The sequence below is a fragment of the Atta colombica genome, unplaced genomic scaffold (genome assembly GCF_001594045.1).
Source record: "Atta colombica isolate Treedump-2 unplaced genomic scaffold, Acol1.0 scaffold100, whole genome shotgun sequence".
Lineage (NCBI taxonomy): Eukaryota > Metazoa > Arthropoda > Insecta > Hymenoptera > Formicidae > Atta > Atta colombica.
Genome location: NW_017259185.1, coordinates 2584698 through 2598224, shown reverse-complemented (window position 1 = coordinate 2598224; position 13527 = coordinate 2584698). Strand labels below are relative to the sequence as shown.

General features: G+C 30.8%; 2 protein-coding genes across 4 annotated transcripts in view; one reads left to right on the top strand and one right to left on the bottom strand.

The window, feature by feature from the left end:
- Window positions 1–13527, bottom strand: part of LOC108685958 (ribonuclease P protein subunit p25) — a 26502-nt gene that overhangs the window by 2528 nt on the left and 10447 nt on the right. The window lies entirely within an intron of this gene.
- LOC108685940 (aromatic-L-amino-acid decarboxylase) lies at window positions 5841–13270 on the top strand. Of its 2 annotated transcripts, none has more exons than XM_018190960.1 (13): window positions 5841–6041; window positions 6326–6439; window positions 6673–6724; window positions 6817–6887; window positions 7470–7712; window positions 8278–8403; window positions 8519–8757; window positions 9349–9523; window positions 9596–9761; window positions 10091–10143; window positions 10213–10405; window positions 10535–10631; window positions 13132–13270. In XM_018190960.1, the coding sequence occupies exons 1-13, from the start codon at window positions 5841–5843 to the stop codon at window positions 13268–13270; spliced, it is 1869 nt and encodes a 622-aa protein (XP_018046449.1). The 2 variants fall into 2 exon arrangements, with proteins under 2 accessions (XP_018046449.1, XP_018046457.1); XM_018190968.1 differs by having other exon boundaries at window positions 10213–10409; window positions 10554–10631.

Sequence of the window (13527 nt, the reverse complement as noted above, 5' to 3'; positions counted from 1 at the left end):
ATATATTTAAATAATTATAATTATTAAATAATTATATATATTTAAATAATTATGGTTATATTTTATAAATTAGAGGTTTATATGAATTTATTAATATGGACATAAAAACAATTTAGAACAATTTTGTCGTGTCATCTCAAAATTTCATTCGATATGGAAAAGAATTAAAATCTAAGTATTTGAATTCTATTAAAAATTTCTATTATGATCATCGATTCTGAAATTTAAAATGTTTCCGAAATTAAAATTCATTCCGAAAATTAAAATGACCTTCTTTAGTTCAATTATTCGAGATGTCGATATCAATTTCTCAGTATAGCTATATCAAATCCTTTGTTAACTAAGTTCTTAATTACTAACTCCCATCTCATTGCTTTTATATTGCGGCTATAATTTGCGCTAATTAATATCGGTGCCGGAATGTCATCCGTCGAAAGTCTTATAGCTTCAAGATATAAAATATATATCTCGATTTCACCGATCTGAAATTCCAGAGCGTACCGCGATGGAAAAAGAATCCTTTCCGATGTCGAAGATGGAAAGCAAAAGAAGAAAGAAGGGCTCGATGGCTGCGGATACCGGGTGGAAAGTCCCATCAATATTTTCCAATCAACATTCGATTGCGACGATATATACGCGAAGGTACGGCCTCGTTCTCAGGAGGAAATCAAATGGAGTAAAGAGGGGATGTAAGATAAGGGGGACAATGTGGGAGCGCAAGAGGGTTCGATGTGTAGGCGTATATGGTAGCGGTATGCGCGGCATAGCATGCATAGCGTCGCGACGCCCCGACGCCATATTGCATTATTAAGCTCTCCCGTCGACCGGGAATATCCCCTTTTCGCTCCCGCATTCCAGCATTATGAACGTTTTTATCCCTAAAAGGTGTGAGCGAAAGGGCCGACTATCTGCTGTCAGAAGTCGCGATCAGCAGTCCGAAGTTCGTTGCACCTCCCGTCGTACCGGGAGGTCGTCCTCCGTACACCTGTCCTTTGTTTTGTTGAAATTATGCGACATGTGCGAATCTTTATGGCGACGCGACGAGTGTCGCCGATCTCAAGAATGGAGAAATATAAAATGGAGAAATAGAAGAAGCTGGCTTTTTTTTTAAATATTATTTCATTGGTACGCGTATTATATTTTCATATTATATGACAGAGATATGCTCGTTCCAGAAAGAAGATGAAAATCGCGAGTTAATTAATTTCAAACATTAATGATTGCTCCTTTCTGAAATTGAAATGCCGCGTAATATTAAACACGGAACAAAGAAAATTCAATTAACCAGAATTCGCGCTAATTGATGACCTAAATAGACGTATGTTTAGGGAGCATTTATTCGATGCAATTAATCGTTCTACGATATGACAAATCATAGTTGCACGGAATTAAATGTTCGAAAGACAAAATTGTACTTCGTGTTCGAATTACAAAATTTTTTCGTAAAAATAAAACTATATTAATTTACAGCGCACTTAAAATCTCATCAAAATTTTACTACAACAATAAGTTTTAAAAAAGTTCTTTAATATTGTGTTTCTCTTTTTGAAGAGAAATAAACATTTTAGGAAAAGAAAAAAAGAAGAACAAAAAATGAAAATAAACTTTTAAAAATACATTTCTTCAATATCAAAATTCAATTATAGTTGTAAATTCCGTTATTGTATTCGATCGTTATCGACATCAAAATACAGCATATTTATATCAATTCCGTTGCTATCAATATCGTGACGCATTACGGATCATTCCGTCGTAATCGACGAATATTCCATAATGCTTTTAGATTAACGTTCGAGCCGCCTGATTTTCCCCGAGCTATAATTACCACGCAAATTGATCCGGCGAATGCCGCCATTGCCGCTAATTTCAGCAGCAAGGAATATGAGGCATCTTATCTCAATGATGATTCTTATTGCCTCCTCTGCCTTCGCGATCGAAAGATCCTGCGATATCCAGGAATCGTCGATTCTTTAATGTCGAGAAAGGGAGAGAGGTCAAGGATTTCCATCTCTCGTATTTCGTTTTCAACATCCCCGAGCGTTCCCTCTCGGCGAGAATCAACGAATCTTCTGCGGCTGGCACCCTCTTAATGATGCCTATGTACACCTCCTTTTTCTATTGTAATAAACCGCGCGAACGCCAGCATCCAATTTACTCGAGTGAACGAGGCATCTGTACGGGGTGTCTCGAATCACCGAATGTCTTTTTAACCGTGGATTCTTCGATCAATTTGGAGAGATTTCTTTCCTCAATAAGAAGCTGTCTAAGCAATTTCTGAGTAATTAAGTGAAGATCATAATGGTTCTCAGATTATTAAAGTGCAAATGGACAACAAAATTATATTTTTCAGTCAAAGTGGATTTTGTCTTAGTGAAATTTTAATTTAAATCTTAACTGTGGACATATATAACGTTACAGATTGAGAAGAGTTACGAGAAAAAAAAATAAATGAGCTTTTTAAATATTTTTTGCCAAAAAGAAAACGGCTTTAGATCGGTCGAAAGATCTGTTAAAAGATCATCTAATGATTTTCGAATCTATTACATTACAGAATGAGATCTCTTTTTATCGAAAATTCTCTCGCTCTCTTACCGATTTTTATTTTTTCATTTCTTTTGCTAAGATTGTCTTTTTGTTAAATTCTTTAAATTTGGTAGTTGTGCTGATATAAATCAATGAAAACCATAGAAAACAGATATTTACATATTTACATATCAACATATTTACATATTCGCAAAGAAAAATAAAAAAACAATATATTTATATAAATTATTCTAATTAATATTATTTTTTTATGTAAAATAATATTATTATGTATGTTCAAATTTAAGAGTTAAAAAATCATTGTTGTATTGATGATTTAAAAATATAATAAAGGATTCTATAATATAATAAAGAATAACAATTGATAATTATGAAAGATATACAAGAATATTTAACACAAATATCATGAAAAAATATACTTAGATTTATATTTAGACTGTTTCGCGAAAAGTATACGAATAATTTAATGACTGACACAAAGATCGCTAAATTGAGCTTGTAGTAATTAATAAATCGCCACAAACATCGAAGAATTCTGCATACGCGGTAAGGAGATAGTAAACTATATCAGCAAATTCATGAGTATATCCATAGTAAAATTGATTCCCATCCATTGCTATAATAAGGATGTACATAATAGATACTTTTTATGTATTTATCTCATTTTTATATTATTTTTATTTTCTATAGGTATAATTAAAATATAAGTTTTGTATGTTAGTTTGTAAAATAATTACGAAAATAAATACTACATATTAAATAAATTAACTCTAAATAAGAATCTTTTCAGAGGCTAAACTTAAATTAGAATAATTTGTTTTATATAATTAATCTTATAACAAACTGCATGAGGATTAGAGATGTAAAAAAAGGGTACTTTTGATTTCGGAGAAAAATATCAAGTAAAAAACTTAGTTTTTTACTGTAAAAAACGATATTTTTGAAATATATTTGAAATATTTTTCAAATCACATAAACTTTATAAAAAAATATAGAATTGTTAAATATGTAGAAGAAATAGAATTCATTTTTCTTGTTATTTCGCGATACTTTTTAATATTTTTGTCTTTACAATTTTATATTGAAGCAGAAATATGTATTATTAGTTGTTGCAATTCTTGATAAATTGATAAAGTTAAAGTAATAGTTGAAATAGTAATTGATTAATAAGTTTGCGTTGCTTGCATTCTTTGCATTCAGCATCTGTGCTTTCTTTTTTTTTCAACGCCCGAATCTATTTTTCTAATCACATCACTTTAAAAATTTAGGGGGATTTCAAGCAAGACAGACAGACCTAAATAACTTAAAAAAAATATTCGAATAAAAAATTATTAAAACCGAAGGAAAAAAAATCATTAATTTTTCGGAGTTTTTTATCCTAAAATTTGTGACTAGGATAAGAAATAAATATCATTTCTTGACATTCGTTTTTTATTGATGAAATGATCGTTGCAAAACATTTCATAGAACATTAAAGAAAGCAATACTTCCTTCTCTTTGCACGCACGTGGCTTTAATTTGCAAGTCAATTTGCATAATCTTCGTATAAAAATTCCTTTGGAGCAATAATTTAATCCTATAATCTTTGCTTGAACTGGAGATATGCTGTACGTATACAAGCACATGCACGAATTGTATTGGGGTGGGTGTGTGGGAAGTCGATGTGCGACGCGTGTCTTTTTCATGAATTAGAGAAGAAGTCCTGCCGAAGAAGGATGCGTTTGCGCAGGACTCGCCGACGGAATTTTGCGCCCTGGAAACTCCCCGACATATATCCGTGGTGGATAGCAAACTGCCCCGGATTGTTCAGTTCAGTTCAGTCGTCATCCGATCCAAGTTGGTGTATTGCATCTTGATTCTATCACACGTATCATCATCGTCAGCAGCAACAGGTAGGATAATGCAAAAGGCGTCCGCACGAGGCAACCGCGAATTTTGAGAAAATTGAAATTACGAGTGATGCGCGAAGTGATAGTCGCGAAATCGCGATTCGCCTTAAAATACATTTTGTGCAAAAATAACAATTAAATTTTTTCTTTAATCTAAGATTATCATTATTGTCATGTGTAAACATGTAAAATTCAGAGGTATTAAACTTTTTGCGTTATAGATGCTTGAATTCTAAACAAGGTTTAGAGATCAAATAAAATTCAGTATCTTAAATATTTAATTCGTTTTTGCAATAAAAGATTGATTCTATTTTATAGAAGAATAAAAATTGCAAAAATATTGGGTATATGGTGTAAATAAAAAATTGTCGCAAAAATCGTGGTTAGTGTAAATAATTGATTTTTATAAATATCTATTTATAAGGAAATATTAAGAGCTATAAATATTTTTGCGTCAGCGGAAGAGAAAATTCATGTCCATGAAAAATATATAAGAATATTCGAAATATAATATAAGATTATAGTATATTAAAATATTTATAAAAATAAGTCTATACAGAACAAATAAATATCAAAATACAATATGACAAAGCAAGTTTAATGGCGCAATTTATTTCTTGTCTGTAATACTAATACTTATTGTTAGAAACAAATCAATTACTTCATTGTTAGAAACAAATTATTACTTAAAGAAATAATACGCGTAGAGAAACTTTTAAAAATAAATTAAAAAATGATAAATAAGGCAAATACAATGAATGTATAATGATTTAAATTTAAAGAAACACAACTTGATAAATAATTAAAACACGTAGGACTTAATAAATATAGTAATAAATGAAAAACGAACGAGATGTAATGCTTGCAATTAATATAATAAAGCGAAGAAGCAAAATAAAGATCATTGTAAAGAGGTGTATACACAGAATTAGAACAAATAAGAGAAAGAATTCTATATAAGTTGAAATCTTGGTGCTTAATCGAATTGTAAAATATATTTATATTGTAAACTTTAAATGTGAATATTATATAATATCATATATATTATATGCTATAAGCACCAAGATCAATCAAAAATAGGATTCTTTCTCTTATTTTATTCATTCTTATAAATCTAATTCATTCTTATAAGTCTAAATTATCATAGAATAGTATAAATTAAGCGATTATCTCTTATATTAAACAGTATTTCAAAATAGACAAGAGTTGCATCAACTATAATAAACGACTATAATAAAAATAAATCTTACAGAATATTAGAAAATTATATCGATAAATATGCCAAAACAACACAAAATATCTCGATAAAATATATAATATATTTATATTATTTAGTGATAAAAAAATGAATTTTAATATTTTCAAACTGAAGCAAAGGTCGCTGAATTGAACTTGTAATAAGTCACCATGGATATCGAAGAATTCCGCGTTCGCGGAAAGGAGATGGTGGATTACATTTGCGAATTTATGAGCAACATTCATAACAGAAGGGTCACCCCAGATATTGGTCCCGGCTATCTCAGACCTCTGCTACCGTCGGGACCGCCGAATGATCCGGAATCTTGGGATGAGATTATGAAGGATGTGGAATCAAAGATCATGCCGGGCGTGAGTATTCGCGAGAGCGGGAAGAAATCAATAATATTAAGTTTTATGTCAGAAATATTTGATAAATTATTATAAAGTTTCGATTAAACTCATTTACAAAATTAATTTGAATGGTTTTTTTTATATTAAATCTATTAGATTTATTGCATTTTGTTAAGTAATTGTAATTTTATTATATAATTATTTCTTGTATTAAGAAGTACTTCTAAATAGCTAATAAAGAAAAGTTATATCGACTGTAAGGAAAAATGGCGCTTCTACCAATCAGATGAACTTCTTTCCAGATAACGCATTGGCAGCATCCAAGGTTCCACGCCTACTTCCCGGCCGGAAATTCCTTTCCTTCTATTCTTGGTGATATGCTATCTGATGCGATAGGCTGCATTGGATTTTCTTGGGTGAGTGAGAAATTTTCTCAAGCAGTCTAAGAAGCTGTGAGTAAATATTATACAAAACTATAATTATTCAAGTCGCAGTTTAACGTGGTGATAAAACCACGCTTTAAAACCACTTCGATTTTCTCACTGACATCGGAAAGGATCACAATTTTTATTTCGCGTCGAATTTAAGTGATGGATCATATGCAATTATTTACTTGACCGTTCCCAAAATGAAATCTTATTTGTTTTAGGCGGCCAGCCCGGCCTGCACAGAACTGGAAACGATAGTCTGCGATTGGTTTGGTAATTCTTTTCCGCTTTTATATTTTATCAGATCAATAGTGCAACTTTGCGAGCGATTGATTTACGAAGTGATTCATCTTTCTGAATTATAGGCAAGGCGATTGGACTGCCTACGGATTTCTTATACTTTAGCGAAGGCAGTAAAGGCGGAGGCGTTATACAGGTGTGAAAGATTTTATATGAAATTGATGAATATTTAAAATAATGATATAAATTATCCTAAACCAGCATCTTCGAAGTCATCTCCAATTTTAATTTTTCGAATTTTAACAAGTTGACAGAATTCTAGTTTCTTCCTCAAAGAAGTCTGGAATCTGCGATATTCGGAAAAAGTCGACATTTTTAAAAATATATCAAGAAATGATATTTCTCATTACATTATATATGAAAGAATTACAATAAGGTAACATTGGAAAGTGAATATTTGAATATATAAATACTTCATATTTTTTATCAAAATATTAGGATAAAGTATGAAATATCTCACAAAGTATTTCTGATTATTTCATTTAAATACTTTTACATGTAAAATGATGTAGATAAGAAGAATCGATCTATATAAAAAAAGAACTATAGTTTACTTAAAAAATAAGTCGTTGCTCTGTTGTTCTGCAGGGTCCAACAGCAATATCTTATTTGTCCTGTAAAGAGTCACAGGAATTTTCAAATAAGCAAGAGCTTTGTCACTTTAATAATTTCTAAACGAACTGTTTATAACACTTTATGTGGACCACCCTGTACGTAGGGTTCAGCATCGGAATGCATTCTCGTGTGCATGCTGGCCGCTCGAGCACAAGCAATTGCGAGACTCAAGGAATCTCCTGCACATGCACACTTGGACGAGACCGCACTGCTCGGCAAACTAATGGCATATTGCAGCCGGGAAAGTCATAGCTCCGTCGAGAAGGACGCAATGATATGCTTCGTAAAGCTGCGTATCCTTGAGCCCGACGAGAAAAGCGTACTTCGTGGGGAGACTTTGCGGCAGGTGCGTCTAGATATTATTGCTACAAGTTGACACAACTATTTCAAAGATTCATATTAGTAACATAAATTAACTTACTTAGTACTCACGATGATTCTTAGGTCCTTCGCTACACACAATTCGTGTCCTAAGTTAATTTTTTTGACTTTATCAAATATTTAAAAATTATTAAGTAATTCTTATATATTTTAGCAAATTCAAAAAACATTTAGAGTCTTCTATTTTAAAAAATTATATATAAATATAACTACAATACTTACTAAATGCTTTTTCGAAAAAATAATGCACGACATGAATATTCAAATCATGTACTAAGGATTAATTAAAATTAATATCATTTATATAGACGTTTATATATTTTTTTGATATTAAAAACTAAACAGTTAAACAAATTATCATATTATTTTTAATCACGAAATGTTGATGTTATGATATTTAACCGTGATAAAATATTAGAATTGCAAAAAAAATTCTATAAATTTATATATAATATTGCAAAAATCTTCGTCATTTTTCCGCTCGATTCTTGTTACAATATTGGTTTCAACGTGATTTGATTAAATGATAGGCGATCGAGAGTGACACAGCTGAAGGCTATGTTCCCTTTTTTGTCTCAACGACCCTCGGCACAACCGCCTGCTGTTCGTTCGATAACCTTAGAGAAATAGGTCCGGTTTGTAAAAAATATCCAGGGGTGAGTATATATAAGAGATTTAAATATATTAGATAAAAGATGTATATGTAAGTAAGATTTAGAATATGGGCATTGTTTAATTTCTTTTTTTAATTGAAATCTTTATCGCATGCAGATTTGGCTCCACGTGGACGCCGCTTATGCCGGAAACGCTTTCATTTGTCCAGAATTGAAATACTTGATGAATGGAGTTGAATACGCCGATTCCTTCAATACCAATACCAATAAATTTTTACTGACAAATTTCGATTGCTCCTGCCTCTGGGTTCGTGACAGATTTAAACTTACCAGCGCACTCGTTGTGGATCCGCTATATTTGCAACATACACACGCGGACACGGCCATAGATTATCGGTTAGTCAATCAATCAAAAATTCTATTATCAAAAAATTTTATTCATAAATTATTCATTATTCATAAATTCTACCCAACTTTAACTAACTCTGAAACTATTAATCCACACACATTAACAGGTTTATAAATTCATCTGTAGAATTTACCCAAAAATCATATAAAACTAAAAAAATATATATAATAATATAATTTTAAAAATTTTCTTATAGCTTATTACCCTCGTTATTAAAACTCCTAACAAACAACCACTTAAAGTAATTAACTTTTCTAAAAAAGACAAATAAATTATATAATAATCAAAATAAAAAATCCAATTTACCAAAGATCCCACTCTTTCAATTCATTTAGCAGAATTTTAAAATTGCACTTTTAGATAAGATTCTAGAAAAATCTTTTATTTTATTATAATAATTTCTTATTCCGCATTATCAATTCCCAACATTTGCCATCGAATTTAGTTATTATTATATAATTTTGATTATAACTAAAATACTGGTAAAAAATATTAATTCATGCAAATGCATTAAAAAAAACACTAGACTAATATTTTATATAAGTAATTTCAAGTTGAAAAAATGAAACGTTCTTTAGGCATTGGAGTATAGCGTTGAGCAGGCGATTTCGCTCATTAAAACTGTGGTTTGTAATGAGAAGCTACGGGATATCCGGGCTACAAGCTTATATCCGAAATCATGTCAAACTTGCTAAAAGATTCGAGGCACTCGTCAGAAAGGATTCTAGATTCGAAGTTTGCAATGATGTTGTGGTAAGAGAATTTCTCGTATATTTACTCTCCTATATTGTTTCTGTCATCATTTATTTACTACGCTCATTACAGCTGGGCTTGGTGTGCTTTCGCGCTAAAGGTAGCGATAAATTGAATCAGAAATTATTGAGCACTATTAACGATTCAGGAAAGATACACATGATCCCGGCACGAGTAAATCAGCGTTACACAATACGTTTCGCACTATCCGCACCTCATGCTACTGCCAGAGATGTTGGTAAATTATTTTTTTAATTTTATAATTTATTCAAAAAGAGACTCGTCTTCCTGAATTGATGCTTAAAATAATATATGATATTTAACTTTCTCAATGCATCACAACTTTTCTTGAATACTTCATTGAAGGTTTTGTGATAATTATAGTTCAGCTCATCATTTCTATCTATAACTAGCATCATGTGTACAAAATATTAGATAAACATAATACAAATATATTATTTTTATCTAATATTATTACATATTCTATAATTATAAATTTTCTTCATTTTTATGTTATATAAAAAATATATATATGTATCGTCTTGAATTAATTCTGTGACGTTTAAGACACGGCGTGGAGCATTATAACGGATTATCTAAGTGAATTATTGGAATTCAATGTAAGTTGGAACATAATTACTTTAAAATATTAAAAAAGAATGTTTGTATGTAGTCGAATATTTGCACAGGACGTAATGGACGAGTTAGCGGACATTCGCGAGAAGAAAAGGAAGGCTACTTTGGAGCAAAGGAGATCTTTCTTCGTGCGCATGGTGTCTGATCCTGCGATTCAGCCAGGATTCACGAAAACTCCGAATAGGACAGGAGCCAAACTCGACACGCAAGCAACAATTGGTGGTATCGGATCGAATACTCATTCCGGAACGTAAGACGATTTTAATTATTATAAAACTATTGATCATATAATTAATGTGATCAATATAAATTAATACAATTAATATAATTAATTTATTAAAATTAAACTCTAGCATATATAATTAATATAAATATATACAATTTTTTTATTTAGGAAATCTTGGATATCTTGGCCACTTGCGTATCTCATGCAGGCGAAAGAAGCTGCTGATACAAGTGAATTATCGCTCAGGTATTCTTCTATTTATTCTAATTTGAATATTTATTATTAACTTACATTATTTCTAAAATGAATAGACAAGATCTTAGAAACTATTCATGTTTTCAAAGATTTAATCACACATTCATAAAAATATATAATAATAATTTTTTGCTCTTAGTTATTTTTTACATAAAGATACAATTCGCAATTTTAATGTTTATTTTAAGACTAATTCCAAATTGATTTTTTTTAAAAAAGAATATTTAAAAATAATAATTTAAAAAAGTAATTTTTCGTCATATAGTTTGATCGATCGGATACAGATGAAATTTATTTCTTGCCGCATTTAGAGTTATGTAGAAAATTTTGTTGCGACGTGTACTGGGAACACCGCTATTGTACAGATGACAACGTAATGCAATGTAACACTATACTTGTGTACAGCAGTTCCGATATCACGTGGCGCTATTATTTATAGGGACAAATAGTATCTTTTCTCTTATCATCACCATTATATCGACCACTAACATAATGACATCTGACTCCATTGAATGTACGAGTTCATTTCAGAATGATCCATACGAAAGAGCACTGGTATACGAAACATATCGTTATCTGCTATCTTTGCATCCGGTCAACTTTTCTTCCCCGTCAATCAGAGCGAATTTTATTTGTTTCTTGTTTATCTTTTAATCTCACGAATTCGTTAGAAAGAGCGTCGTAGATAAAAGTACAAAACTATCTTAAATAAACTAACAAACGTAATTTTGAAGTATTTATTTTGACTCATGCGAACTACTTTCCAATTCAAAATGTTATATTTTTATGAAGATGTGTTTAAGTTTGTATCTCTCTTTTTTTGCATATGTAATTTTTTATGTTGTCGTAAACAACTTTCCTAAAATGTTCGTTTGATTGATTTACGATTATAATAACGTAATATAGATGCTTTTTTTTTGAACTCTAACAAAAGTCAAAAAATATGGTCTTTATCGACTTACATATCTTTTTTCCATGATTAATATTAGAGAAAGACTTTTCTACATTATTTATAGACTTACTGAAGCAAAGTGATAAGACAAACAAATATAAAATACACACACCAAAAAGGCGCTAATTTTGCGCTAAGTATCTATTTAAATAAGCAGCTACAAAACAATAAACAATTTATATAAGCACTTTTGACGAGAAAGTATAAACTTACAATATTTAAGTTACTTACTGCAAATTTGTTTGATTTCTTATATTACTTGTCTTATTCTTCTATATTCTAAAAGATACGAATATGTAAAAATTCTTGAGACTTATTCTGTTATGTATGCGATAAAAAGTCAAAGAAGAAATATTTCTTCACGTGAAAGAAGCTTATCAATTTCGCTCCGGTCGATCTGCAATGCAAAAAAAAAAGACTTATTTCTAAAATAGTATGCAAAACATGTTTACGTAAGTGCAAGTATCTTAACGGCTCAATTTATGAAAATAGCCAATGATCTTTTAGTATATAAAAGTATTATATAAAAATATAAGCTGCAATATGTCTGTTAAAATTCATTACTTGCATTGAGAGAAATGATTTTGTTATAGGAACAAATGAAGGGAAAGCAAATGTGATATTTGTTAAAAAACTGATAGATTTGTTATGATTGCAAATTAATTCGTCAATGTAATAAATAATAAATAGTGTCGCTAGCAAGTAAGAGGCTCATATATATATATAAATCGTAAACGATTGCAGGATCTCAAATCGTAAGAAATTGACCAATTCTAAAGTATTCTCCTTACATTTGACTGCGCTTGATCAGTTTCCTACGACTTAAGCCTTCACGATCATCTAGGTAGATTAGATTGTATATAATTTGCTTCTGTTACTAATAATTGATTGGTATAGCAAGACTAGCAGCAAACACAACAACAAAATTCGTTGTCACATATTTACCGATCACCGATTAAAAGTACTGGAGGCTTGCTAAATTAACAAAATCTTTTCTCTCAGTGTGCATTTTCATTTAGACATCTTTCCTTCTAATTTAAAGAATGTTATTAATAAATATGATAAATGATTTCACTAGGAAATATTGCATGGAAAAAAAATATAATTATAAGATAAAAATCATACTTTCCGACATTAGAATTTAAAAAAAAGAATATCACTATAATAATAAATCAAGCAGTCGAGTATTTTAGCAAAGTTGTTTACATACATAAAAAAATTAAATATGCAAAAAACTTATATACATAGACCTTCATAAAAATACAATATTTTGAATTGGAAAGTGATTTGCAGTCACTAAATACTGCAAAATTTGATTACAGGGACCACATTTCCAATCTGCAATTCATATAAAAACACATATGTGTGAACATGTATAGAAATTCGCGCGCGGATATTTTTTTTATCTCTAAGCAAATTACCTTTATTTTTACGTAAAAGAAATTATATTTTGTTCAACAATGTTATCGCTGCAAACATTGTCCAATATTCTATTTCCGTTTTTTGTCATTATTTTTATCTTGGTTTTCACACGCACAGATTCCGCCACTTGGACACCATGGTACGCCTGAAGACCGGTGGTACCGGAAGTCGCCGCGGTAGCAGTAACGGATGCAGCCCGGATCCGTCCCCGTCTGCTTCACCCTCACGAGGCAGATCGCCCAACGGCCGCGCGTAATCGCGCATTACATCGATCTTTTCTTTCTTCGTGCAATTTTTCCGAGTAGTCCTTTAAGCGTATAACAATCGCAATGGACAACTCTCTGTGCTCCGAAAACCTGTCTGTGTGCTCCAAGAAAATAGACAGAAGGGAAATTCACTAGTTACGACTTTATATCGGGAACTGATACTGCCGACAATCTCGATATATAAGCCCATTTTAGACCACATATATAATTTGGAACAGAGGAAAATAATTCTTTATATATATATATA